General features: G+C 43.9%; 1 protein-coding gene across 6 annotated transcripts in view; it reads left to right on the top strand.

Moving 5' to 3' along the window:
- Positions 1-27,006, top strand: part of abcc3 (ATP-binding cassette, sub-family C (CFTR/MRP), member 3) — a 67,415-nt gene that overhangs the window by 28,456 nt on the left and 11,953 nt on the right. For 3 of the 6 annotated variants that reach the window (XR_010094606.1, XM_063481674.1, XM_063481679.1), the window contains exons 4-23: positions 456-593; positions 8,276-8,401; positions 8,647-8,708; positions 10,222-10,356; positions 12,309-12,335; positions 13,892-14,143; positions 17,550-17,727; positions 17,894-18,055; positions 18,727-18,819; positions 18,948-19,151; positions 20,179-20,325; positions 20,431-20,518; positions 20,733-20,799; positions 20,879-21,005; positions 22,351-22,527; positions 22,751-22,918; positions 24,852-25,035; positions 25,130-25,238; positions 25,485-25,641; positions 25,842-26,049. Coding sequence is in view for 5 of the 6 variants with exons in the window: in XM_063481674.1 (XP_063337744.1) it covers positions 456-593; positions 8,276-8,401; positions 8,647-8,708; positions 10,222-10,356; positions 12,309-12,335; positions 13,892-14,143; positions 17,550-17,727; positions 17,894-18,055; positions 18,727-18,819; positions 18,948-19,151; positions 20,179-20,325; positions 20,431-20,518; positions 20,733-20,799; positions 20,879-21,005; positions 22,351-22,527; positions 22,751-22,918; positions 24,852-25,035; positions 25,130-25,238; positions 25,485-25,641; positions 25,842-26,049 (2,809 nt within the window). In the remaining variant the exon portion in view is untranslated. Of the gene's footprint in view, positions 1-455; positions 594-8,275; positions 8,402-8,646; positions 8,709-10,221; positions 10,357-12,308; positions 12,336-13,891; positions 14,144-17,549; positions 17,728-17,893; positions 18,056-18,726; positions 18,820-18,947; positions 19,152-20,178; positions 20,326-20,430; positions 20,519-20,732; positions 20,800-20,878; positions 21,006-22,350; positions 22,528-22,750; positions 22,919-24,851; positions 25,036-25,129; positions 25,239-25,484; positions 25,642-25,841; positions 26,050-26,539; positions 26,851-27,006 lie in introns of all 6 variants that reach the window. The other 3 variants (XM_063481675.1, XM_063481680.1, XM_063481676.1) reach the window with 3 other exon arrangements.

Genomic DNA, 27,006 nt, shown 5'->3' with positions numbered 1-27,006 from the left:
TTTTAAATTTTGAGCATGTTCGATATAAGGATCCACCTCTGAAAAAGTCTCTAATATGACAGAGGATGAAAAGCAAGTTACGCTTTCACTCTTAATTTAACAACTGTACTTAAATTGGTAATTAGCACCAGTTTGATCTCACTGTCTTTTTTAAGTCTGTCTTTATTTCTGGTGATGGAGAGGTAATGTAGCAGAAGCAGACTGAAAAACCAGATTGGAAAAAAAGTGAAGCAGTCCTCCTGAAGTAAACTGCCCTGAGTGCTGTGTGCAGTTCCACGAGGAGCATATCTAACCCAAAGTTGAAACACTGACCCAGTTTGTGTGTGGTTTACCTCACATGCCCTCAGTTATTCTGTCATGGCTAATCTAATACCGTCTCTCCCTCTGCCCCTCACCCCTTCCCAATCCTTTTTCCTCTCTCTATGTGTCACCCCCACCCCTCCCTTCCCTCTCAGCTGTTGGCCACGTTTCTGATCCAGTTTGAGAGGTTACGCGGGGTCCAGTCCTCGGGGGTCCTCTTCATCTTTTGGTTGCTGTGTTTGCTGTGTGCCACCGTGCCTTTCCGCTCCAAGATCCTACAGGCTTCCAGCCAGGTGAGAACACGCTGTTGCCCTCAAATACCTTTTACTTGTCTGCCATCATCTTCTCTGCCTGCTGCCCTTTTTTCACCCCTCAGAATCTCCTTCCCTCAGCTTTGTCTGCAGCCTTCCCCCAGTCTTGTTGTCTTAGGAGTTGTTTTGGAGTTTACAGTGGGTGGATGCTCTGGCAGGGGTTAGATCAGGGCACCACTAAGCAAAAAAGGGAATAGTAGGCCTGTTGTTCCCAGTGTACTTATCTTACCTCCAGTGTGCGCCGCTCACCAGCCGAGCTGCAGCTCACAGCAAACAAACCCTGCAGGCAGTAACGCAGGGAGTATGGAGCTGAGGTGGAGAAAACTCATGCACACATTCACACAGAGATCATCATGAAGAAAAAATGGAAGGGAATGTTAAATATGCAGACCGATGGGACAAAGTGATTGGAACGCATGGGGACTGATGCAGAACAGTTGTTTGTAAGCGCTGCTGACCCAGTAGTTCTGCGAATTCTGGTTTTAACAAGTGTAACGCTCTAATCTGCAGGACTTACATGACTCCCAGATAAGCTTCCCGTCCATTAGAAGGGAAATTGATTAGTGACCCATTAAACTGTTGTACTACAAAGGCTGAAAACCGCTGTTTTTGCACAATAAAGATTCATATCCAAGTTGATTGCAAATCACAAGAGGAAGCAAAGTTGTGCACATGATGAGGAATGGTGCAGTTTATTGAATAAAGCAAGATTTTAGACCTGAGTGTATTTAGTGTTATTTAAAGCAGCAAAAATCAATATTTGTCCATAATCATGGCGTTATGAATAAGACTGTCATGGTTAGGCTGTGTGGCAGGCAGGAAATAGGACCCAAACGCAAAACTCACGGGAAAACAGGACTGAACTCAAAATACAGCTTTATTGCTGACAGGAGATAATAGCGATACAAAATAACATGAAACTAAACTGGGAAGAACTAAGGTAACTGACTTACGAGGAAACACATGGAGGAGCACACAGTCATGAGGGAGAACGCGACACAGAACTGAGGGAGACGCAGACCTAAATACACAGAGGGTTAACGAGGGGAGTGGGAGCACACGGGGAACACAGGTGACACTGATAATCATAACGAGACAGGGCAGGAGTGAACACAACATGACGGATGCTGATGAGGGACTGTCAAAGCAAAACAGGAAGTGCACAGAGGTTCAGACAGGAGGAGAGAGAGCACGGGAAGAGCACAGACATAACGGGCTGGGGAAAACATGGAATAAAACACAAGGAGAGAGGAGGGCTCAGATACACAAAGGGGCACACAGGGGGTAAGAGCCACAAGGGGGAAAACACATAAGGAACAATGTAACAGGGCAGGAACCATGGCCTAAATAAAGAACAAAATACAAAAATACATGAAAACTAAGAATGCTGGGCCAACATGGCCCAGGATCATGACACCACCCCCCCCTCAAGGGCTGGCTCCTGACAGCCGAAACCCGAGAACCAAAACAAGAAAAACCAAAAACAACCCACCCAGGGCGGGCGGCGGGGGACCAGGACGGAGGGAACAAAACCAAACGAAACACAAAGAGCATGATACACAACCAGGTTCAGAGGAACACAAAAATAGTCCAGGACAGGGAAGCAATGTCCACATAGAACAGAGTGTCGACTCGGGGGCGACAGCACCAAAGTTCACAGTACGGCTGTTCCGGAGGCCGGCCGCGTGGAAGACGGCGGCGACGTGGACACGGGTCCGGAGGCCGGCCGCGTGGAAGACGGCGGCGACGTGGACACGGGTCCGGAGGCCGGCCGCGTGGAAGACGGCGGCGACGTGGACACGGGTCCGGGGGCCGGCCGCGTGGAAGACGGCGGCGACGTGGACACGGGTCCGGGGGCCGGCCGCGTGGAAGACGGCGGCGACGTGGACACGGGTCCGGGGGCCGGCCGTGCGGAGGGCAACGGCGGCGACGCAGAGGACACAGTTTTGGGGGCCGACCGTGTGGACGGCAACGTTGCGGGAACAGTTCAGGGGGCCGGCCTCGACGGCGGTGACATCTGGCTGGTGGCCCGGAAAGGGACCGGCGATTCCCAGGTGCAGAAGCTGGACCAGGCGTAGCAGAAGCCGAGGCCGGACCAGGCGTAGCAGAAGCTGGAGCCGATGCAGAGGCCGGACCAGGCGTAGCAGAAGCTGGAGCCGATGCAGAGGCCGGGCCAGGCGCGGGCGAAGCTGGAGCCGATGCAGAGGCCGGGCCAGGCGCGGGCGAAGCTGGAGCCGATGCAGAGGCCGGGCCAGGCGCGGGCGAAGCTGGAGCCGATGCAGAGGCCGGGCCAGGCGCGGGCGAAGCTGGAGCCGATGCAGAGGCCGGGCCAGGCGCGGGAGAAGCTGGAGCCGATGCAGAGGCCGGGCCAGGCGCGGGAGAAGCTGGAGCCGATGCAGAGGCCGGGCCAGGCGAGGGCGAAGCTGGAGCCGATGCAGAGGCCGGGCCAGGCGAGGGCGAAGCTGGAGCCGATGCAGAGGCCGGGCCAGGCGAGGGCGAAGCTGGAGCCGATGCCGGGCCAGGCGAAGCTGGACCAGGCGGGGACGGAGGCGCTGCAGGCGGCGGCGTGGAAGCCAGGGACGGCGGCGCTGCAGGCGGCGGCGTGGAAGCCAGGGACGGCGGCGCTGCAGGCGGAACAGGGAGCACTGGGGCAGGCTGGGACGGCGGCGCTGCAGGCGGAACAGGGAGCACTGGGGCAGGCTGGGACGGCGGCGCTGCAGGCGGAACAGGGAGCACTGGGGCAGGCTGGGACGGCGGCGCTGCAGGCGGAACAGGGAGCACTGGGGCAGGCTGGGACGGCGGCGCTGCAGGCTGGACTGACTGCACTGGGGCAGGCTGGGACGGCGGCGCTGCAGGCTGGACTGACTGCACTGGGGCAGGCTGGGACGGCGGCGCTGCAGGCTGGACTGACTGCACTGGGGCAGGCTGGACTGACTGCACTGGGGCAGGCTGGACTGACTGAACTGGGGCAGGCTGGACTGACTGAACTGGGGCAGGCTGGACTGACTGAACTGGAGCAGGCTGTAGAGCAGGTGACTGGGCTACAGGAGACTGGGCTGGAGTGTGAACGAAAGGCAGTTGAGCTGGGGACTGGACTGCAGGTGACACTGGACACTGAACTAGTGGCTGTAGTAATGGTTGTGGTGAGAGTGGAGTTGGTGGTCGGGTGGACGACTGAGCTAGCGGGGACACAGGAGACTGAGCTAGCGGGGGCTGCGCTGGGGTATGAACTGGGGGAAAAGCTGATGCCTGCGCTAAGACCTGAGCTACTGGAGGCTGGGCAGCTAAGTGAGCTCCTGGAGAAAGTGGAGGTGTGGTGGAGCGAGGATAGCGAGGACGCAGTCTCTTTCTGAAGGGAGGATCGAAGGATTTGGTTATTAATCGTGACGGAAAAAGATGCTGACGCCGAGAATACCAGGCTGCGAGGGCGTCCAGAAGGGCCGCAGAGTCTTCTTTGCCCGGATCACCAATGCCAAACAGCTCAAACCAAAGCCTGGCTCTCAGAGCTGCTATTATTTGTTTCAGTCTTTTGATGTCCAAAAAGCTGGCTGTGCAGAAGGTGGAAGACAAAAAGTTGTCAAAAAAAACAACCTGGACGTGTCTCTCGGGAGCGTCCTTAGCGTGGATAACGCCCCGGCAATACTTCCACAACTGCGCGAGAAACAGTGAGTCTGCTGTCATGGTTGGCTGAGCTAACTCTTCGGAGCCTTCTGAACACGAAGACGCTGGCTGGACAGACTTGCTTACACTTACAGTGGACACGGGAACGGGTGCAGGCTTCTGCCAGACACAAGCTGCTCCCACCCGAGGAGTAGGTACGGGTGCAGAGGCAGGCTGTGTACTAGCTGGCCTCACCTCAGGGACCGGCACTGGTGATATGGCAGACCGGACACCAGCCACTCCCACCCGAGGAGTAGGTACGGGTGCAGGAGGAAGCTGAGTCACGGCTGCCCTGGGAGCCGGAGTAGGGACCAGCTGAACCTCAGCTTTCTCCACCCGAGGGACAGAAACGGGTGCAGAGGAAAGCTGGGCCCGAGCTGCCCTGGGAGAAGAAACACAGGAAGACGAAGAGGCAGGCTCAGATAAGACAGTCTTTGAATGGGCAGACTCAGGGGTTACACACACAGGGTCAGAAAAAACTGTTTCATCAAACATCGGTGTAGCCCTTCTGCCATCACAATTTACAGTCTTTGACTTAGCCGTCTTTGGAGGTTTTAAAGAGTGGTGAGAGTCCTTGATAAATCCCAACTCAGAGGGAGCTGGATGGAAATAGTTTTCCCAGTCTATGTCGTCGTCCATAAGGGAAGTTCCCCACGGATCAGAGGTGAGTTTATTACTGTTAATGTCAGATGGGATGTGAGGATAAAAGTCATTGCCGCTCACCACCGTGGGTTGTTCACCATTGTCCGGCTTATGGCGGCGTGTGCGCCGCTTCCTACGGGAAGGGGAAGCGGGCGGAGAAAACAGCTGAGCCTCCGGCATGCAGAACGGCAAAGCCGAGGCTGGAGCGTGGGCATCTGAAGAGACGCGGAGAATTCCCACCTGAAGCGGCCGCAGCTTGGGTGCAGGTGAAGCAGCAGGTGGGGGCTTTCGGCAGCTCCGGGGACCGCCGAGAGCCAGCCGAGTTCCTCGGAAAATCTGCCCGTAGTCAGGAGTGCGCCACGGCCTCAAGCGGAGCTCCTCCTCCAGCTCGGCAAAGGCAGCATCCTGACGCTCACGCAGCTGAGAGCGGTTTGCTGGGTCCATGTACTGGTCGCGTTCTACTGTCATGGTTAGGCTGTGTGGCAGGCAGGAAATAGGACCCAAACGCAAAACTCACGGGAAAACAGGACTGAACTCAAAATACAGCTTTATTGCTGACAGGAGATAATAGCGATACAAAATAACATGAAACTAAACTGGGAAGAACTAAGGTAACTGACTTACGAGGAAACACATGGAGGAGCACACAGTCATGAGGGAGAACGCGACACAGAACTGAGGGAGACGCAGACCTAAATACACAGAGGGTTAACGAGGGGAGTGGGAGCACACGGGGAACACAGGTGACACTGATAATCATAACGAGACAGGGCAGGAGTGAACACAACATGACGGATGCTGATGAGGGACTGTCAAAGCAAAACAGGAAGTGCACAGAGGTTCAGACAGGAGGAGAGAGAGCACGGGAAGAGCACAGACATAACGGGCTGGGGAAAACATGGAATAAAACACAAGGAGAGAGGAGGGCTCAGATACACAAAGGGGCACACAGGGGGTAAGAGCCACAAGGGGGAAAACACATAAGGAACAATGTAACAGGGCAGGAACCATGGCCTAAATAAAGAACAAAATACAAAAATACATGAAAACTAAGAATGCTGGGCCAACATGGCCCAGGATCATGACAAAGACACAAAACTGCTCCTAATAAAACCTAGACTGTGCATTGCATTGCAGCATTTTTAATCTTTGTCTTTACTGGTTTGGTCCATTCTTACTATTTATAATCAGGTACCATACACTTGGTACTGCCTAGTGAGAATAGTGGACGATTTAGCTGCTGTACAGGCAGATGTTTCTGTTTGTGGTTGGTGTCGTTTAATACTCAAAAAAATGACCAGCCTCAGTGTTGGATATGAAAGGCTTTGATGTCTGATATATGTATGCACTTTATTTTAAATGGTTGACTCAAGTAATTCTTTTTTTCATGAGTTAATATTATTGTGGAGAACAGAGAATGGAATGACTATCATGTGGAGAATGTTAATCTTGTATAAAATCTATAAGTGATATACTTGTTTTCTGTTATAAAAAGGTCAAAAGCTGTGTTAACGTGCACGTAATGATGGGATTATAGTCAATAATCAGAGTAAGGCTTACCCCAATTAGCGTGTTTACATGGGTTCATATTCACATTTTTACATGTTGAGGATAATCAGATTTATGGCTAAATGTGTCCCCCCGTGACTCTCAACAAGGTTCTGTCTCATCTCTGTTTCTTGGAGCCAGCGTTGATCTCTCCTGATAGCTGCAATGTAGCGTGCTTTCTGAATGGTAAATACAAATTCACTGGACCAGACAACATTCATGCATTTGAGATCTTCAGATTCACATCTGTTGTGTTGGTTCATGGCAGACCATCTCTCTCCCCAACCGGTCGCGGCAGATGGCCGTCCCTCCGAGAGCCTGGTTCAGATGGAGGTTTCTTCCCGTTAAAAGGAAGTTTTTCCTTCCCACTGTCGCCAAAGTGCTTGCTCATAGGGGGTCATATGATTGTTGGGTTTTTCTCATGTATTATTGTAGGATCTACCTTACAATATAAAGCGCCTTGAGGCGACTGTTGTTGTGATTTGGTGCTGCATAAATAAAATTGAATTGAACTGAATAGAGGAAAAAAAGGGGTGCCTGATTTTTGCAGACTATTGGCTTTTGTGATACTTTCTCCTCTGTGTTGATGTTTAGTGAATGGAAATGCCATTCTATTACCTTAGCATTTCTCAAGAGCCTAAAGTCATGTAGGGTTGTTTAGCCTTTGAACCAAATCCTAACCTCAGCATGCTGCTGTGCTCACTGTGACAATGCTTTTTTTAGCTGCCAGTAGTATTGTACTATTGTACACACATATAAGGTTCTACCTCATTCATATATCAAAAGGTGTTTACATACGAATATCCTGCGGTCAGCTTCCATCCATTCATGTGAATGTTCCTAACACCCACACACTTACAACTCATGCTTACCTTTCTCCTGGATGATCATAGCAATGCATGGGTGGGGCTGCCTGCTGCCTGACTGCCAGGGGTGAATTTTACATTCATCACCAAAGCAGACATAACATATAGGACTTCAATAAGAATTTTAAGGAAGGTGCTTTTTTTTACATTTCCATTTACTTTGTCATAAAAGAATAAAGCTGTAAAATTGCTGTAAGCAGTACCATCATGTGTCACAAAGAACCTTTTACACACTATGACAACACCCAGACACACCTGTGAATTCTGATATAGCTGCAGGTCTGAAAGGTGCAGTCGAGGAATAACATTGTTCATCTGTTAGAGGAGGTTATGGCAGAGGGCTGCCCCTCCCTGAAACCTGGTTACTCTGGAGGTTTCCTCCTGTTAAAAGGGAAATGAACTTTCCAGTGTCGCCAAAGGCTTTCTCACAGGGGTCATGTGAATGTTAGGGTTTCTATATAATATTGTAGGGTCTTTAGCGTAGGATTTAAACACTCCTTGAGGTGACTGCTGTTGTGGACTGGTGCTATAGTGAAAAACGTTTTCATGCTTAACATGATTCGTGGTTTCAGACACATCTATCTGCTGTGGTGACCCATGAAAATAAGTTAGCAGCTGAAAGAAGCTTAATGTGTAAGCACAGTAGTCTCAGAGTCCTTCAGGGACATGTTGTGTTTTCCAAAAAGCCATCTCATCCCAAAAACTGATAAAAGCTGATGTCTTGTTTTCAAAAAGAATAGGATACACACGTGTTCTAATTATTATCTGATATTGTGAGCCTTAGGTTTCAGCTTTTATTTTTCATATATATTGGTTTCAGTACAGACCTCATTTTAAAGGAACAATGAAAGCATAATGCAAGAGTTGTTTCCTGTACATGATTCAAATTCATGATTGACTTCCTGCATTTTGCTGTGTCTGTGTGTGTGTTCTTGTTATACTTTACAGGGCGAAGTCACAGATAAGCTGCGGTTCACCACATTCTACTTCTACTTCAGCATGGTGGTCTGTGAGTTCATTCTCTGCTGCTTCAACGAGAAACCTCCTCTCTTCTCCAATGTTGTCACTGACCCTGTGAGTCATCGGTCACAGTCCGCTCATAAATAATTTTTGTGTTTTCCTGCTCACACCATAAAGTCAGTGTTCTGAGTAGCTGAAAGTCTGAGCATGCTCCGGGGCAGCTGTGTGCTTGTTAAAGCAGGTCACACAGTCACACACTGAATTCAGTTGTTACTTGCTTCTCAGTATGTCCTCTTTATCCTCATTTAACCTCCCTGGTCTCATATTATGCACACTTATCCTCTTTTCCCCTCCCCCAGAATCCTTGCCCTGAAGCTACAGCAGGTTTTCTCTCAAAGATCACTTTTTGGTGGTTCACAAGGTAAGCTAACATTGCTGTCTGCCACCACATCAACCTCCACAGACTCACAGTTCGTGGTATACACTAAAGGTTTTGGGGCTTTAAAGGCTCTGAGGTGTTCGTTTCTCCATCTTTAGACCCTGCTATTCATTTTTCAAGCAGTTTTTTTAGTTCTGTGAGTATAGTAGGACGTGCTATTCTGTTAAATCTTCAGTTTGGGGCTTTTTCTCAAGATGGATTAGCCCTCTTAAAACAAGAAAAATGTTTTAGGATAATTTAAATCAATAGGACGTGCTATTCTGTTAAATCTTCAGTTTGGGGCTTTTTCTCAAGATGGATTAGCCCTCTTAAAACAAGAAAAATGTTTTAGGATAATTTAAATCAATTGGCTAATTTATTTGGACTTATCTCACTTAGCTTAGCCTGAGAGTCATTTGGCTTCATACTGTTGTCGTTTAGATTAGTGCTAGTTTCTCCTTTCCTTTCTCCTTTTTTATTGCAGTGATCATAAACGCAGTGAAACTGAACAAAAAAAGCAGTGTCGACTTACCTCGACCACAGTTGGTGGTAAAATGTAAAACGTTTGCAGTCATAAAAAACAAACTATTAGTGCAGCTTGAATGAAGAAGCTTAGAAAATGCTGTTACTTTTGCTGTTAGCTTGTTCCATGCTATGTTAGCTAATCCACAATTAATAATATATGTCATTATGTTATTTGCTGTTTACACAGTAAACAGTATGTAATGCACACATACTGTGGCTATATTATTTAGTATTGCTTAACCTCAACTTTATCTAAATGTAAGAGTTATTTACTCCTTCATTGTACAGTTTATTGGTTACAGTTTATTAGTTGTTTAATACCTTTTGAAGAAAAAAAAGAAATGTTGCTGGCACCGTTACTCCATGCTACAAATATTATTTCCTGACAATTTTTCACGAATCACTGTTTAGCCAAACCTGTCACTAAAGAGTTTGTTTACTTACTATATCACATGATGTCAAAACATGAGGGTAGTTTGCACTGTGATTATAATTACGTAGTTCATAATGTAGCTTTTGCTTATTTAATACTTCAATATCATATTATTATTATTATCTGTTATTTTTGTGTCAACATGCAGAGAGACTGTATATCTCTATCTCTGTGGGGAAAAAAATTGTACTATGTTGAGATGCTGTTTTTCTCGGGCACAGGTTCTTATTTTCTTTGCTTCGAAAGCCACCCCCCACCCCTCAGTGCTGCAAAAACATAGGGCCAATTTCCGGTGAAATTCAATCCAGTTGCACGTATAGCTAATTCAGTAAACTCAATTAAGTATTTTTGAGGACAACATTTATTAGTAAGATGGCTCTGGGATAAAGAATTTTAGTGTTACATGTTGGCAATGAATCAAAGCAAACTAACGAGAAAAAAAGAGGCAAAAATGCACTTTAACCATTTAGATAATGTCTCATTTGTTTCAGTCACACTTGTAGCAATGAATTGCTTTAATGTAACAGATTGAATTAAGTTGCTGCTTCTCTTTCCCAGTATGGCTGTAAAAGGCTACAAAATGCCCCTGGAGGCCAAAGACCTGTGGTCTCTGAACAAGCGCGATAGCTCCAAAGTCATGGTGCCCAGGCTCCTTAATGAGTGGGAGAAGGAGGAGGCCAAGGCAAAATTAAGGTATGTTAAACTTAAAAGCTTTGAGCTACGCTTCATTTCTTTGTGTTTTGCTTAAAATAAGACAGGCTTTGATGTCTTTTAAGGTGGTCTTACATGATAGTTCTCCAGGTTTAGTCTGAAGCCTGGAGAACTATCTTCAGTCACTCTTAAGGAAGATAAGCTGTGAGAAAAGGCTGCAGACTTATAAGTAGGCTGAAAATCAGTGTCCATGGGTCCGATAGAGTGATGAATCCATATTTTAAATTCTTGCACTGTCATGGTTTGGGGCTGCTGGTGTTGGGGGTCATGAAAAAAAAAAAGGTGGTCATACCAAATATTGACTCTCAAGCTCATCAGAATTGTACAAACCCCTTTTCACTGGGATTCAACCGGCCTGATGAGCTGAGGAAGCGTTGTTCTAAATGGGGAATAGTTAAAAGGCCTTGATCTGATGACTGGAGAGGGCTGATGCTAGAATAAGGTCTTAGCAATTTCAAAATTTTACTGCAAGCCAAGCAAGGACACAGACGATGTGTTCTCTTTGGCTGCTAACTCGCCAGTGAGAGCAGGTTCTGAGCCAGCTGAAGATGGGGTAAGGGATACTGAACAGTGTCCGCCTTAAGTTCTCTTTATGGCTCAATGACATTTACAAAACTTTTAAATGTAACATAGTCCAATGATGCCGGCGCATACAGACGTATGCAGCGGCTAATATTGCACCTTTTTGTGTTTTTAAAGCCTTTTCACTGTCTTCCTGCAACACGCTGACTTTTCTGTTGTGTGCCTTTCTCTTGTTGTGTATGTATTCCTCTAGACCGTTTACATTTCTCCTGTTTGTCATTTATTCCTGCTGTCTGAGCAGTGAATAGTCAGTGAAAACCTAAGAGTTCACATTTATAAACTAATTTGAATTTCTACAAATGCTTTCTTTGATCCACATAATGTGAATTTAAAAAAAAGCCATAGCTGATTGTAGCCCCGGGCTCAGGCTTTCAAAGGAAGGGCAGATTTATTAGTTCTTTGTTAGACTAGAAAAGGGAAGGGATGTTGTCGTAGAGGGCAGAGCTCTTTGTGTATGGTTGTGCGCATGCAGGCGTAGGTTCATTCCTTTTTGCACAAGTGAAACTACTAGCACGTTTCTTTTGTAACCCTAGCAGGAGGGTATCAGTATCTGAAGCTGCCACACACCATTTCTACTTTAAAGAGTTGCGGGAAACTCCACGCACACAGACTGCAGCAACAACTCACACAGAGAGCGTCTGCAGGCATCAGAGAGGATATACGAAATGCACTGCAACATTATAAAAGAAAGCAGCTCGTTTGTAGTAACGCTGCTCTGATGTTTCCTGTACGTTTGTGGAATATCTCGGGCTTTTACTGTCAGAGCTTGTGAGGATTAAGTCCACCTCCCGCTGCTCTGCAAAGTGAATGACTTTTCTCATATTAAGGTTGCTGCATTCTATTCTTTTGAGTTTGTTCAGCTTCATGCAGAAGAAATTACTTTCCTTGCCTGCCGGCTGGGAACGGCATTCCAGCTACACGTTGTGCCGCTTTAGCAAACACGCTTGACAACTTTGCTGAACTCCGACCTCTGTCAGGCTGCTTCCTCTTTCTGTGCAGTTTTCCTGTCAGATTTCCCTGTGCATTCTTCTTGTAAAATGAGAGGGAACAGTTTGGTTAGGGCCTTTTCAGTAGTGACCTGGAAACCTGTTTAATGTTAACAGTTGTTTGCTGAACTGTAGTCTCCCTTTACTTCACTGCTGTAATCAGACTCCTGTGCTTTAAGCTTGTATTACACTTTGTGTAGTATGCTGAACAAAAGTTGTCTGAGCTTCTTTTGAGCAAATAATGCCATTATTTACCCTTTAAGCAAATGCAGCCACCAACAGCCACAACAACTCTTAATGCTGTAGTTTTTGTTTGTTGTTGTTTTCTCCCTTTCCGATGTTTGCATCGCTGCTCGCCACTGGAAGGATCCAGGTTTGCAGAGGGAATCTGAAGTATGATTTTGTTTATGTGGTATAATTTAGAGCTAAAACAGTTTAGCTACTGAACACTGGCAGTTGCGCTCATAGTGTGATTCATCAGCTATGGTAAATTATAGTCAGTACGTGACAGTGATTTACTGCTTTTCTGGGATTTGTTTTATTACATTTCCAGGGATTTAGTAGCAACAGTTCACTGTACTTTACATTTAAGTTGAATCATTTAATGGGTTACAGTGTCTTTGCAATTTAGGACTGAGTAGTCAGTCGTTTCCTCCAATGTTTGCCATAAACTGGCAAACATTTTTCTCATTTATAAACATCATCAAATCTGCAGCTAAACTAGCTTCAAATTGAAGAAATTTTTCTAGCAACCTGGGATGACATCTAAAGGTCTATAATATTACCTCCTGTATCTTTTGTTGAACACTTTCCTAAATGCATTTGGTATTTTCATTAAAGGAAAGTGATTGGCTAAGAAAACATTTGAAAAGTTTGTACAATATCAAACGGATATAATAGCAGTCACTTTGACCAAGAGAACAATTGACTTTAAATGATCTGAGGTTTACGTTAGCATAGGTGGTAACCCTAACCACACCATAACCCTGTATTTGGGAGGCAAAAGGCAAAATTGTCTTTTTTTTGGAACAAATGTGAATAGTTTTTTGATGTGTCAAAATTTACACATTCTTATGGAGTTAGTTAGATTTAGGGTTGGGGTTGGACCTCAGATGGTCAAGCTATTTAAATCCAATGATAGTAAGGAGCTCTGGCAGTTTAATTTACTTTTTCGAAACTCATATCAAATTATTCCTAGTAATTTCTTTTGAAATATTTTAAAAATCTGGAGACAAATATTTTGCGAGCACAGCACACAAATGGAAAATCTTCTAACATAAGAACTGTAATGCCAAAAATGTTTGAGATTTCATGTGAAGCATGGCATCTTCTAGTTTCTGAACTGTGCCTGTGCCTAGCATGTGGCTTTAACGAAAGCCAGCCCTAACCCTGAAAGCCTGCTGAAAAGGTTAGCAAATGTTAAATATTTGGCAGAGGTAGTCAGACACATAACATGCTGCCTTATCAGTATGAGAGTGCCACTTTCTGCTGCTGTAGTTAAACAGTCAGGATATGTGTCATTAAAGAAACTCAAGTTAGACTTTTCCTTCCAAACTTTTTGATCCAAATTGTTGTGCCAATTATCTATTCACAACTGATGTTATTCAGAAAAAAGCACCTCTGTATCTTGAGTAACATGTTATCTTGGCCTCACATGATTCAATCACTATGCTTGGGTCCTGGTGAAGGTCCAGTACAAAAGCCTAGTTCTGCCTAGTTCAGGGGTTTCATCCTGTTCCTGGGGAGTCTTCCTCCCGAGTGCTTGCTTCTAGGAGCCATCTGATTGTTGGGTTTTTTGTATTATCATAGGATCTTTACCTTACAATATAAATCTTGAGGTGATGATGTGGTCATGATTTGGTGCTATATAAATAAAATGTAATTGTATTGAATCTCTTGCTCTTTTTCTTTCATTCCCATCCTAAATACCCAAATCCTCCCCCCTACAGTGAAGAGAGTGTGGCTAGCCAGGCTACGTACGCTAAGCCCCCGCCGTCAACCACCAACCACATCTCAGGAGGAGGAGGAGAAGGCGAAAGCAGCCCAGAGGAAGTAGAGGTGCTGCTGTCCAGTAAGAAAGTTGCGCACCAGCCATCCTTCCTTCGCGCCCTCGTCAAGGCCTTTGGACCCTACTTTCTGATTGGCTCAGGCTACAAGCTCCTGCAGGATATCATCACCTTTGTCAACCCACAGCTCCTGAAGTAAAGACAACGATTCTACTCTACTATTGCGTGCTCTCTTTACTACAGCACACTAACAGCTATTGTTTCAGTGTTGTGGAATACCATTTCCAGGACAGATTTTTGCATGCCGCGTTTGTGTTTTTGCATTTCGGTCTTCTTTATGCAGAGTATGTTAGCTGTTTATATTTAAAGGCGTACACTGTCCTTGTTCAGGATGCAAACGCCTCATGTAAATATGTTTCCTCTTTATGCCTTTAGTAGCCCAGGGTGCAAATTCAATGATAGGAGCCTTTCTCAGAAATACTTATCACTGTGTAGATAAGGTATCAGAGATGGCTTCCCAGATAGTTTTCCTGCGTGTGTCTTTTGTGGGACTGATGTGTTTGAACATTCCCTCCTAACACTGATATATCATTCTTACTTGCGGCACAGTGGGGGGAAATTTTAATTTCAAATTTTCTGTCCTTTTATTTGACAGTTATCTTTTGATAAGACAGCTTTTTCATTTATTTTTGTAGCATACCCATGTAAAATCCTAACGTAATGTTAAAGTTCCAGCCTCTCCTCTATGGAAAAATGGATCTCAGGATTTAATACCATGCCTTATATGTAAAATAGAAAAACTAATTTTGAGCCATTTTTGGAAGTTAATACAGTCTGAGAAAGAGAGGGAAGAAAATAGTGAAGGGAAAACTTTACAGTCCTTCCAAACATTCATTAGAATGTCGGTGGTAACTCCATCCAGTGATTCCTATTTATATTTTATATGTACAGCATGTTTCCTTTCACAGAGATGCTGTTGTTGCTTGTTCCAAATTTTGTCATGTTACAGTCTTTTTCAACATTTAATAAATTCATTGCTCTACTAAAAATTCTACACACAGTTCCCATGATGACAAAGTGGGCAAAAACTTTGCTTGGAATTCTTTTAAATTTACTAAAAACGGAAAAAGTGCATAAAACATGCACATAAGAATTAAAAGCCTTTGCTCAGTACTTAATTGAAGCACTTTTGGTAGCCTCAGTGACAGCCTCAAGTCTTTTCGAGTATGATGCCACAAGCTCAGCACACCTTTCATTCTTGTTTGAAGAACCTCTCAAGCTGAATCGCGTTGGATGGAGCGCATCAGTGCCCAGCTATTCACTGACTGGGGCACTCATTCACAGAGTGGTCTCAAAGCCATTCCTTTGTTATCTTGGCTGTGTACTTAGGGTCATTGTTCGTTTGGGTGAAAATCCTTTGTTCCAGTCTGAGGTCCAGAGTGCTCTGGAGCAGGTTATCATCGAGGATGTCTCAGTACATGGCTGCATTCATCTTTCCCTCGACCCTGACAGGTCACCCAGGTCAGCAGGAACTGTGAGGCTGCCACCACCATCTTTCACTAAATGATTGGTATCGGCCAGGTGATGAGCGTTGCCTGGTTTCCTCCAGACATTAACTAAAGAGACCAAAGAGTTTTGCTTCTCATGGTCTGACAGTCCTTTAAGTGTCTTTTGTCAGACTCCAGATGAGGTGTCATGTACCTTTCACTGAGGAGTGGCTTCCGACTGGCTAACATACAGGCCTAATAATAAGAGTGCTGAAAAAATGGTTGTCCATCTGGAAGGTTCTACTCTCTCCAATGCTGAAGCTCTGTCAGAGCTCACCGGGCTCTTGGTCACTTCCCTGACCAAACCGCCCAGTTGCTATGACTGGTTGAGCAGCCAGCTCTGTCACCAGTCCTGGTGGTGGTTCCAAACTTCTTTATAGATGATGGAGGCCACTGTGCCCATTGGGACCTTCAATGCTGCAGAAAGTTTTGTACCCTCCCCCAGATCTTTGCCTCGATACAGTCCTGTCTCAGAGGTCTACAGACAATTCATTAGACTTAAATGACTTCGTCTGTGCTCTGATATGCACTGTCAGCTATGGGGTCTCATATAGACAGTATGCCTTTTCTAGGTCGTATCAACTGGATTTACCACAGGTGGACTCAAATCAAGTTGTGGAAACATATGACAGGAGATCAGTGGAAACAGCAAAGCTGTGAATACTTGTGTTCATGTTACATACATGGTTTTGTTCTTTCTTTTTAACACATTTGCAAGAATTTTAGGAACCTTCATCATGGGGTATTGTGTACAGAATTTTGTGGTAAAGAAATGAATTTAGTTCATTTTGGAACTGTGGAGCAAGTAAAGAGCACTCTTCAGATGCACTGTATTTATAATCAAACTTGTAAAAGTGGTTTCTAAGAGTATAACCACAGTAATAACAAAACCCTTAACCAGAAGAAGCTGTTCCCACACACTTAAACATTAGAGACAACTATTTTGTCCCTCATGTTCAGCTTTTACATGCCATTGAGCCCTTTACTGGTTTATATACTATGCTATACTATGAAAAATCGACTGTTACAACAGGATGTACCTGTCATTCTACCTCTGGCCTTTAAGCTGCCTTTACATACTCAAATCACCTGTGGAAAGAGCAGATAATCTGCAGATTAAGCATATCTATCTCAGGTTAAACAGGTTCTGTTATTTGTCCCTATAGCACCAAATAGCAGTCCTTCTGGAATGCGAAATTAGGGAAGTTAGGGAGTGTCAGGAATAAGTGAGTTTCTGATATATAGTATGTAAAGCTATAAAGGTGACATGCTAAGCTAAATAACGTGTGTCCTGAGTCGCTAAGTCAAAAAGATACAAATTCAACAGCGTGAGAGTATTTTAGCTACACAGCATGCCAAACCCACTCTGACCAATCAAGCTCACTGATTAAACTGGGGTTGGCACAAATAAGTCTGTAGCTTTAAAAACTTTGTAAGAGTAATGAAGTAAAATGCATGAAAAGTTAAAACAGACTAGAGTTTTGGTTTAGCTGAGATTTCAGGGAACGTGACTCGCCTTGAGGGCAAAAGCATGAGCACAGTTTGAACAAAGGAGCTTCAGGTGATTGTCGGAGGACATTCCAAGTCTCGTGAGCCTCGTGACTTCTGTGTCCTCATAACGGTGTCAGAGGACGGCTGATTAAAGAAAATGTTTGATTTGGTCTGATTTCAACAGGCGAGCACAGAAGAAATTAGAGGCCTGGGAAACAGTGGTGTGTTGACACACTCACACCATGAGTCAACAAAGCCGCTAAGGTCTCTGCCAATAGTAACACTCTTTTGTGAATGACAGACTTTTTTTCATTATTTTTTTTTTAGGTGTTGAAGGTCAGCAGTTCTTCCCAGTGTTTTAAGGCCATAGTTAAAGAATAGATGTCTGTAGAGTCCAACCTGTAGGATACCTGGATCATAGTGCGCTAAATGACACTAACATTTTGCAGTGTGTGTCTGCATGTATGGAGGATGGAGGGCTTACACAGGAGTTTACACTTTTGGTTATTTCAGCTTCATGTGCTTTAATCAAAGACCGTTATTCCTCTTTTTTACCTTTCCAGGATGCTGATCTTGTTCATTAAAGCAAAAGATGTTCCTAATTGGTGGGGGTACACGCTGGCCTGCCTTATGTTCTTCACGGCCCTGCTGCAAACCCTCATACTCCACCATCAATTTCAGTACTGTTTTGTCACTGGCATGAATGTGCGCACTGCTGTCATCGGAGCTATCTACAGGAAGGTATGCAGGAAACAATCACATTAGATTTTTTTTTTGTTCTGCAAACAAATTACATTCATATTTAAATTTAGAAGGGAGATATCGATTGCTTCATAGAAAATATTCTTGTGGTGTTAAGGGTTTTGTTCCCTGATCTTCTGTTTTACTTGTTTGTTTGTTTTTACAGGCACTAGTGATAACTAATGCAGCCAAGCGTTCATCTACTGTGGGAGAGATAGTCAACCTGATGTCTGTGGATGCGCAGAGGTTCATGGATCTGACCACCTTCCTTAACATGCTGTGGTCTGCCCCTCTTCAGATTATGCTGGCACTATATTTCCTCTGGCAGGTACATGCACAGATTGTATTTGTGTTACACTGAGTCTTCTCCTTATGCCAAGGGGACTTTATTTAATGCACTCATGAGAATAACAGCTAAAATTTACTGTAATTCGGAAGCTGTCTGACCATTGTCGGTCACTGAGATCATCTTTGTCATCTTCCAAGCTATGACTCCCATTCAGCAGCCTGTCGGAAAAATTAGTGGTTTGTTTGTTAGAGAGCCTCCTCAACCACCACAAAGGTGAGGACAGGTAGGAAGTGAAGGGCTCAGGAGGAGTTGACCAAGCAGAAGAGCTGCTGCGGCAGAGTTTGGTGTTGGGAACAGCATGCCAGGACCATGATGCAACAAAAACTGGGAAGAAGAAAGAACCCAGTTGGTTTAGGAAGGAATCTGAACAGGGGTGGAGGAAACCTGCACAACTAGAGACAGACTGTGACAGCAAGGGGTGTGGACTCAGTGGGAGAAGGGAATGGACTGGAAGGTCTCGTGGTCAGAGCTGTGGGAAGCTGAGCCGCACTGGATCAAGTTCTTTATCCAGTCAGTCTACAGTTTCCTCACCAGACCGTGGGAGGTAGTGGTTATCCAGGACCTGCCACGTTTTTATTTACACACAGGAGAGTTCTTCTTTATTTTGGATTATAAATCCAATCATTTGCTGACTCTGGTTTATTTTACAGATCCTCGGTCCATCTGTGCTTGCTGGGGTGGCTGTTATGATCATGCTGATCCCTTTTAATGCATTTATCGCTATGAAGACTCGAGCCTATCAGGTATTTCACAGTGTAAAACAAACAGAATGTCACATTTACACAATTGATTTGCTTAAAAATAAGTTCCCTTTGTGTTTTAAGTATCAAAATTCACAAGTAAAAACAGCTGGTCTCACCATCATCGTCAGGTGGAGCAGATGCAGCACAAAGATGCTCGTATCAAGCTGATGAACGAGATCCTGAACGGCATCAAAGTCCTCAAGCTGTACGCGTGGGAGAACTCCTTCAAAGAAAAGGTCCTGGCCATTCGGCAAAAGGAGCTTATCGTGCTACGCAAGACGGCCTACCTCGGAGCACTGTCCACCATGGCCTGGACCAGTGCGCCTTTCCTGGTAGGCTTCCCCCAAATGTCTGCAAGAAACTCATGAAGTAAAGTTGACTACACAGTAAATTTAAACAGGATGAAAGCTTATTCATTTGACAGTTTATTATTATGACACCACTATAGGTTTCAGCACTGCTTTTTGTCTATTATGGTTTGTTAGTAAACGCCTTGACGAAGAGCTTCTTTGTCAGTTTTTAAAGTCATATTTTAATAACTTTACTGGCTGGAAGCTGCTTTACATTAACATGACTTTCATTTCCAACTTGTATAAGAATGTCACATGTTGGCATTATTATTAAGAATCTCCTTGTTAGGGGTTTTAGGCCTTGATATGAAAATATTTGGATTAAGATTATTTGCAGATACGATCACACTAACCCCATTTGTTTATTTTGTTTATTTGATGATGATTCTAAACATCTCCCATCAAAGTTTGTTAAGCAGTCTGAAAAGCTCTGGATAAACCTACAGTGACTAATTATTCTGGTGCACTTGGGGCCACCACAGAAAGTTTGTGTCCCAATTGCAAAAGGCTAAAATATTAAGAAAAGTGTGATTTTGAGACAATATTGGAAGAACCAGAGTGCTTCTAGTGCTTCGACTTTCACCACTCAGCTGCCGTCTTTGTGCAGCGGACTAACAAAACCACAGTAAATTGTGAACTGAAGCAAGTATATATACACATGGCCTTACCCTGAGGTCAAGTTTCTGAGCGAAGAAAAATGGAGAAATGTCTTCATATGGTGTGTGAGCAGCGTTTCTTTTCACATGTGCTCATGCCTGCAATTGTTATCTTCTTCAGGTCATATCACATGTGAGATTTTGTGGACACATGTTTTATTAGTTGGGTAAATGAGCACTTCAGCAACCAAAACAAGTGTATATCTGTGTTGATGATAACGCCTTAATGGTGCTGTTGATATTTAGATCCTTGCTGAGTCACTGACTGTCTGGCATCACGGCTCTGCCTCCTCTCTGCATTAAACCGATGAACCTTGATGTCTGAGTGGTCTGTTTTTCCCATGTGTTTCCAGGTTGCCTTGACAACATTTGCCGTGTATGTAACTGTGGATGAAAAAAACATCCTGGATGCGGAGACGGCCTTCGTGTCGATCTCGCTTTTTAACATCCTTAGGTTTCCCCTCAACATGCTTCCCCAAGTCATCAGCAGCCTGGTACAGGTGGGAACCTTTTTCTTTGTCCTTTTTCACCTCCTGCGCTGTGTTTGTGTTTTGGGTTTTCTTTAGCAGAATTCATTGCATGCATCTGTTTATTCTACATCTCAGGCGAGCGTCTCATTGAAGCGAGTCCAAAATTTCCTGAGTCATGATGAGCTGGATCCAGATTCCGTAAACAGGAACAACACAGTCACAGGTGAAATTAAACACTTGGATTAACTTGTCAAAACTTTGCTTTGTCTAGTCATTTGGATTACATTATTCCTTTATGTAAACACCATGGGCTATTGAAATGCAATGCTTGAGTGCAAGTTCACTGCTTTCTTTTTCACCTAGTGACTCCTGCCTGACCAGTTCTTGGATGACTTGGATTTTTTTTTTTTCACTTGTGTCATTTTGTTGCTCAACAGAGTTTGCAGTCACGGTTGTCAATGGGAAATTCACGTGGGGCAAAGACGACGCTCCTGTTCTACACAAGTATGCTACGAAAGCCACACATCGTATTTTTATATTCACCGTATTTGTTTTAGTAAAATATTTGATTGTGTGCTTGCAGTATTAACGTGATGGTGCCCCAGGGCTCCCTGCTGGCTGTGGTGGGCCATGTTGGCTGTGGGAAGTCTTCCCTGATCTCAGCATTACTGGGTGACATGGAAAAAGTGGAGGGAGAGGTTTCTGTTCGGGTAGGAATTCCCCTAGTGTTTTTTGAATAACATACTGGGAAGCAGCAGGTGGTTTTGACCCAGTTATTGCAGTTTTCCTTCCTGTAAAGTTTCGCCATTTGATATTTTCGTGTGAACACTGGATCAGTTGGCCAGATGTAAAATGAAACGGCTTGTGTTTAATGATGGAACCATCAAATAGTTGTCATCAAATTTTTTTGCTCCTTTTGATGCAACTTTGAGATCTTACTTACTAAAAAACGCTGATAAACTCAGTAAACTCGTTTTTAGATATTTGTCCTCTGAAAAGATGTGTTTATTTACTACTGCCAAGTGACAAATAAACAAAACAAAACAGACAAAACAAGCATTTTCAATTTCCCGAATATCTCTGGCATAATGAACATTAATATCTGAACTTCTACAAATGTTTTTCATTTTATTGAATGTTAATATTTGCATAAACCTCCAGTTTATGTCTGAAATGTTGCATGTAAACATCAACACAGCTACTCAAGAATGAAAAAAACAACTGTAGCCATTGTGCCTAAAATTAATGACACTCTTTGATCTTTGTGGTTCAGTAACAGTAATGGTGGGAAAATGGACAGTCACCGTGACGACACCATCCAGCTGCTTTAAAACCAGGCATCACGCACGAGGAGTGGCTCTGACAAGTTGCTCTGTTTTAGATAAAGGACACAGAATATACTTGAGCCCATAAAGTCTTCAGGAACCTGTTTACTAAGATTACAAAGCAAATGAGCTGAGGGCCGCTCCCTAAAGGTTTCTCCATAAAAAGAACATTTTTGGAACCAAATGAGTTGCCCCATGCTTTTCTTTGAAAATGATGCAGGTTTATGGGACTTGGCTTCAATTTTCTCAATTTTTAAACATTTTTGTTAATTAAAAACAGTCTACATAATACATTTAAGACCATTATTAACATAAACGTGTATTTAATGTATGGGTACATTCATTCTTTAAAATATTGCAGACAGCGTTCATAAGAGTTTGAAGAGTTTGACATTTTGGGAAAAAAATGATTTGCTTTTTTACAGAGAGAGGAGCGCTAGCAGTCTCTTAGCTTAGCTTAGCTTAGCTTAGGGTCAATTCTGGAAGTAATAAGTAATAAAATATAAAATCCAGTTAGACAAAAAGGAACTTATAACTTAGTACTGTAAAGCTTAGTCTTGAGTAGAATATATGTGTATATTATTTTGCTTAACGTTACATTTCAAAAGGGCACATCAATCCTATTGCAGTGGGAATCATTTCTAGAAAATGTGGCATGGTTTATTCTGACAATAAAAGGTTTCCTATTTGAGGAAGTGAGAAGAACCTGGTTGTTTGTCTCTATCCTCAGGGGTCAGTGGCTTATGTACCTCAGCAGGCCTGGATACAGAACGCCACCCTGCGGGACAACATCCTGTTCGGGAATCCGTACAATGAGCAGAAATACAATTCTGTCCTGGAAGCGTGCGCCTTAACCCCAGACTTGCAGGTGCTGCCTGGAGGAGACATGACTGAGATAGGAGAGAAGGTACAGAAGCACAGGGAGCGAGTTTAGTCTCCTTGATTTTAATTTTTAATCTCTTTCTGCATCTGTTTTATTTCCAATTTTCTCCCAGCGCTTGTTGATGACTTTCATCAAAGATCTCTCCTGAGTTTATTGGATACTCGTTGCTAATGTAATCAGGCTTCCGATTCGAGGAACTCTGATATAAATTCAGCCTCGGCCTTTTTATTTGGTTTTTGTCCTGCAGGGCATCAATCTGTCTGGTGGTCAGAGACAGAGGGTGAGCCTGGCTCGAGCTCTGTACAGTGATGCTGATGTCTATCTGTTGGATGATCCGCTGTCCGCGGTGGACGCCCACGTGTCCAAACACATCTTTGACAACCTGATCGGCCCAGAAGGGGCTCTGAAGGGCAAGGTGAGGAGACTCTAAACCCAACTTCTGTCCTGGTTAGTTTATGATGTAAAGGTTCTCTGTAAACAACACAACCAGTAAATATGACATGAATCTTTGTTCTATTATGTTGTAAATGAACTGGTACTTTTATAAAGCTTTTCTGCTCAGTTTTACTGCTGAAGTCTACTACTACTAAGTGTCATTCACCCAGTCACACACACACAGACTTTTGTCTGTGCTAAGCGTTTTATCTAATATTTGCATACACTCACACTCCGTTCAGTATCTTACCCGACGATACTTCCAACACACCGCCTGGAGGAGCTGGGCATCGATCCACCGGCCTTCTATTGGTGGACATCAGGTGGTTGTCTGGCTCTGTGCCAGAATGCGACCATTAGAGTCTGAACAGTTTCATGTACTTGTATTTATGTAGTACTTTCCTACTCTTCCTGACCACTCAAAGTGCTTTAGACTACCATTATAAACTTAATACCTGCAAACTTCTGCAGTTCAGTGTGAAATGGACAGCCTCGCAGAGCTGTAATCACTTTCCAATCTGCTGATTTTTCATATTTATGACACCAGCTTGTAAAAAGAGTAACTTTGTGTGGCAGCATTCTGCTGGAAGTAGTCATATTCAGAAGTTACTGAACCTGACTAACAGCTGGCCTTCAGGTTTTCTTTATTTATATACTGTACAATGCAGTATCTAATATAGTATGTACAGTTGTATCTTTTTCTCCCTCATTAGTAAGATGCTACTCACTGTTCCCTGCCGGTTCATTAGTTTTTTGGGTTGTTTTTTTTTTTTTCCTTCTCTCTTTTGTTACTTTAAAGAGAACTATGAACCAAAAGTGCATTCAGCTAAATTGTAATGGCTGTAGCTTTTAAAAGTAGGAACAAGAACCTAAAAAGTACACAGCAGTTCAATATTTTTTTAAAAAAATGAGGGGAAGGGTGTGCAGACCTCTGCCTTTTGGTGAAATTAAATGCAGGTGTTTCCTGTCAGGTGTGAGTGTGCGTCCTGTATTTATTTAAGAAACAGGGATGTATGAAAAGGAGAGTTGAAAGGAAATTATGAGTGCATGCACACATATCTCTGAGCTTCCCAGAAGATGAGTTGTTGTGATAATCTTCTGAGATTCAATCATCACACATGGCTTTGTCACCTCAGTGCTTTCTAGGATTTAATTGCTAGAAGTTGAGAGAAGTTTATTTTTGGCCTCACCTGCTTCCCATCTCCCAGATTCAGCAAATTCAGGATGTTTTTTTTTCCCCAAGAACCAAATCTCAAGAAAACCTGAGTCATGCAGCAAAACATACATAACATAACAAAACATACATAACTTGCAAGTCATTCTTCATCAGAAGTGGTCAATGGTCAAATACAAAAGAAATCTAATGTTTTGGAACAGCCAAGTCAAAGTCCTGACCTTGTAATAATAGAAATACCATGAAAGTGAATATTTGGAATCCAGCTTGCTGGAATTGAAGCTCGTCTAAAACTCCTCTAACCTAATGTGCAGGACAGATCGGCGGTTCCTGCAAATGTGGTTTTTGAGGTATTGTTGCACAAGGCTGTATGCAGAAAATAAGCGCTTGGGATCACGTGCTTTTTTGCCTCCCAGATGGACAATATTAATTTTAATTTAATTTTAGTTTTATTTAGAAAGAGGGACAATACATATTAATGAACATTTTAACAAATGTAAATATGCCAGATTATAGCCTTGGGCTAAATCATATATTGGATGATCTAAGTCTAAGTCTAATATTTTCATTTTCATCAGTTTAATTGGGTTGTCTTGTTCTACTTTTAGAACTTCACATCATGTTTCAGTTCATATTTAAACAGAAATATAAAAATGCTCTCAAACCCATCCTGCAAATGGTAATTGTCATACTGGTTTATTGCATGACAGAAGTAAAAGTTTCTTGTGTTTGACTCCAGACACGCATCCTGGTGACACATGGCATCAGCTTCCTGCCTCAAGTGGATAATATAATGGTGATGGTGGATGGCCGGGTGTCAGAGATGGGCTCCTATCAGGATCTCCTCAAGCAGAACGGAGCATTCGCCGAGTTCCTCAGAAATTATGCCCTGGAGGATATTATAGAGGAGGATGAGGCTGGCGGTACAGCATTTCCTCCCCTTACATATCGCCTCATGTTGGTGCAGAACGGATTGATGGTTCAATAGTGTCTCATGCTGGTTTTCTGCTCTCACAGATGAGATCATGGAAGATGACGAATTGTTCCCCGATGACGCCCTTAGCAACCACACAGACATGGTGGACAGTGAACCAATGATCAATGAAGCAAAAAGAAGTTTTATAAGGTAAATTGAAAAAAACTGGATATTTAAACTTGGATGAGATAAAACGGTTGTTGCATAAACTCCAAACTTTGTCTTTTTTTATCAGGAATTTCTCAAGAATTATATGAGCTTTTTAAAACATTAAGCAAATTGAAAAATATGGAGTCATTTTGCACAAAATAACAGTTGAATAAATGCATTATCGCCACCAGATATCCTGACCCTGTTCAGTAGCGTGAGCTCATTGCCCTGTGCCCTTGTTTACAGGCAGATGAGCATTATGTCCTCAGACGGAGAGAACCCCAGGTCCCGTTCAGTAAGGAGACATGGCTGCAGCCAGCGAAAACATTCAGAGTCGCAAGACAAGAAGAAACCGCGCGAGATGGAGAAACTCATCCAGGCAGAAACGGCAGAAACCGGCCAGGTCGGTGCATCATATTTGAATTCTTTTTAACCTGCAAATATATAATTGCTCATTTTAAAGTTCTCCACCTTTGAGCGCGCGACAAATCAGCTTTTATATCTTCCGACCCATGACTGCTCAGCGTTCACTGCAACATAGCAACCTGGTATTCACTGGTTGGACCACATCGACCCCTGAATTATCTTTTGTTTTGATCCCAGGTGAAAGGAAAGGTGTACCTGGAGTACGTCAAGGCAGTCGGACCACTGCTGTCAGTGGTCATCTGCTTCCTGTACGGCTGTCAGAGCGCTGCCTCCATCGGAACAAACATCTGGCTCAGCGAGTGGACCAACGACGCCGTGACGAATAGCACCACGGAAAATGTTCAGATGAGGGTGGGGGTGTACGCGGCACTGGGGTTTGCACAAGGTAAGACACGCTGATGCTGAATGTCATTCAAACCTTGTTCATTTAAATGCATGTATTGTATGCGGAAATGCAAACAGCTGCCATGTCGGATTGTTGAACCTGAATGCCTACTTTATACTTCCACTTCCACCCTCACAGCTTTTTCTTTGTGTTTTACTGAAATAATCGGAACAGATTTGCTTTGCAGCCAGTTGAAATGCTTATCTTTTGTACAGTAAACTCTGGAGAGATGCTGTGAGCCAAAGGAGAGTTAATCTGATTACAGCATCGTTAATTGGAATACACTGAGCATTGTTCTTGTATACAAGAGACATCCTTTTTTTTTCTTTAACTGCGGCTCCTTTCATGGTGAACTGCTCCCCTGACTACCTCACATTCAGGACAGAAGCTGCCCATGTCTATTTATAACAGCTGCTTTCTCATTCTACAATGAAACCTTCCTCTCCCTAATCAATTTTTCTTCTGCTCCTGTGGTTTAACCTAATCCCAGGTATCCTGATCATGATTGCTTCCTTCACATTAGCCATGGGGAACATCGGTGCAGCCAAGAAGCTGCACGTTAACCTGCTCACCAACAAATTCCACACGCCCCAGTCTTTCTTTGACACCACCCCTATAGGACGCATCATCAACCGCTTCTCCAAGGACATCTACGTGATAGATGAGGCTCTGCCGTCCACTGTGCTCATGTTCCTGGGCACATTCTTCGTTTCTCTCTCCACTATATTAGTTATTGTTTCCAGCACACCCATTTTTGCTGTTGTCATAGTGCCCCTGGCTGTCATATACGTCTTTGTCCAGGTACTTGGGTGGGGTCGGGTGGCAGTGTGGCTCGCGTGCCAAATGTGTTCTCTCAGTTCCTCTTTTCCTTGAAAATGTGGGGCTCTTCCTCTTCCTCAAGTGGCATGCTGCTTGCATGTTTGCCGCAGCAAAATTTGTAACCTTCAGGTTTGGCTT

Source organism: Pelmatolapia mariae, linkage group LG8 (genome assembly GCF_036321145.2).
Source record: "Pelmatolapia mariae isolate MD_Pm_ZW linkage group LG8, Pm_UMD_F_2, whole genome shotgun sequence".
NCBI classification, from domain to species: Eukaryota; Metazoa; Chordata; class Actinopteri; order Cichliformes; family Cichlidae; genus Pelmatolapia; species Pelmatolapia mariae.
The sequence above is the reverse complement of the archived record's forward strand: the minus strand, read 5'-3'. Positions and strand labels throughout refer to the sequence as shown.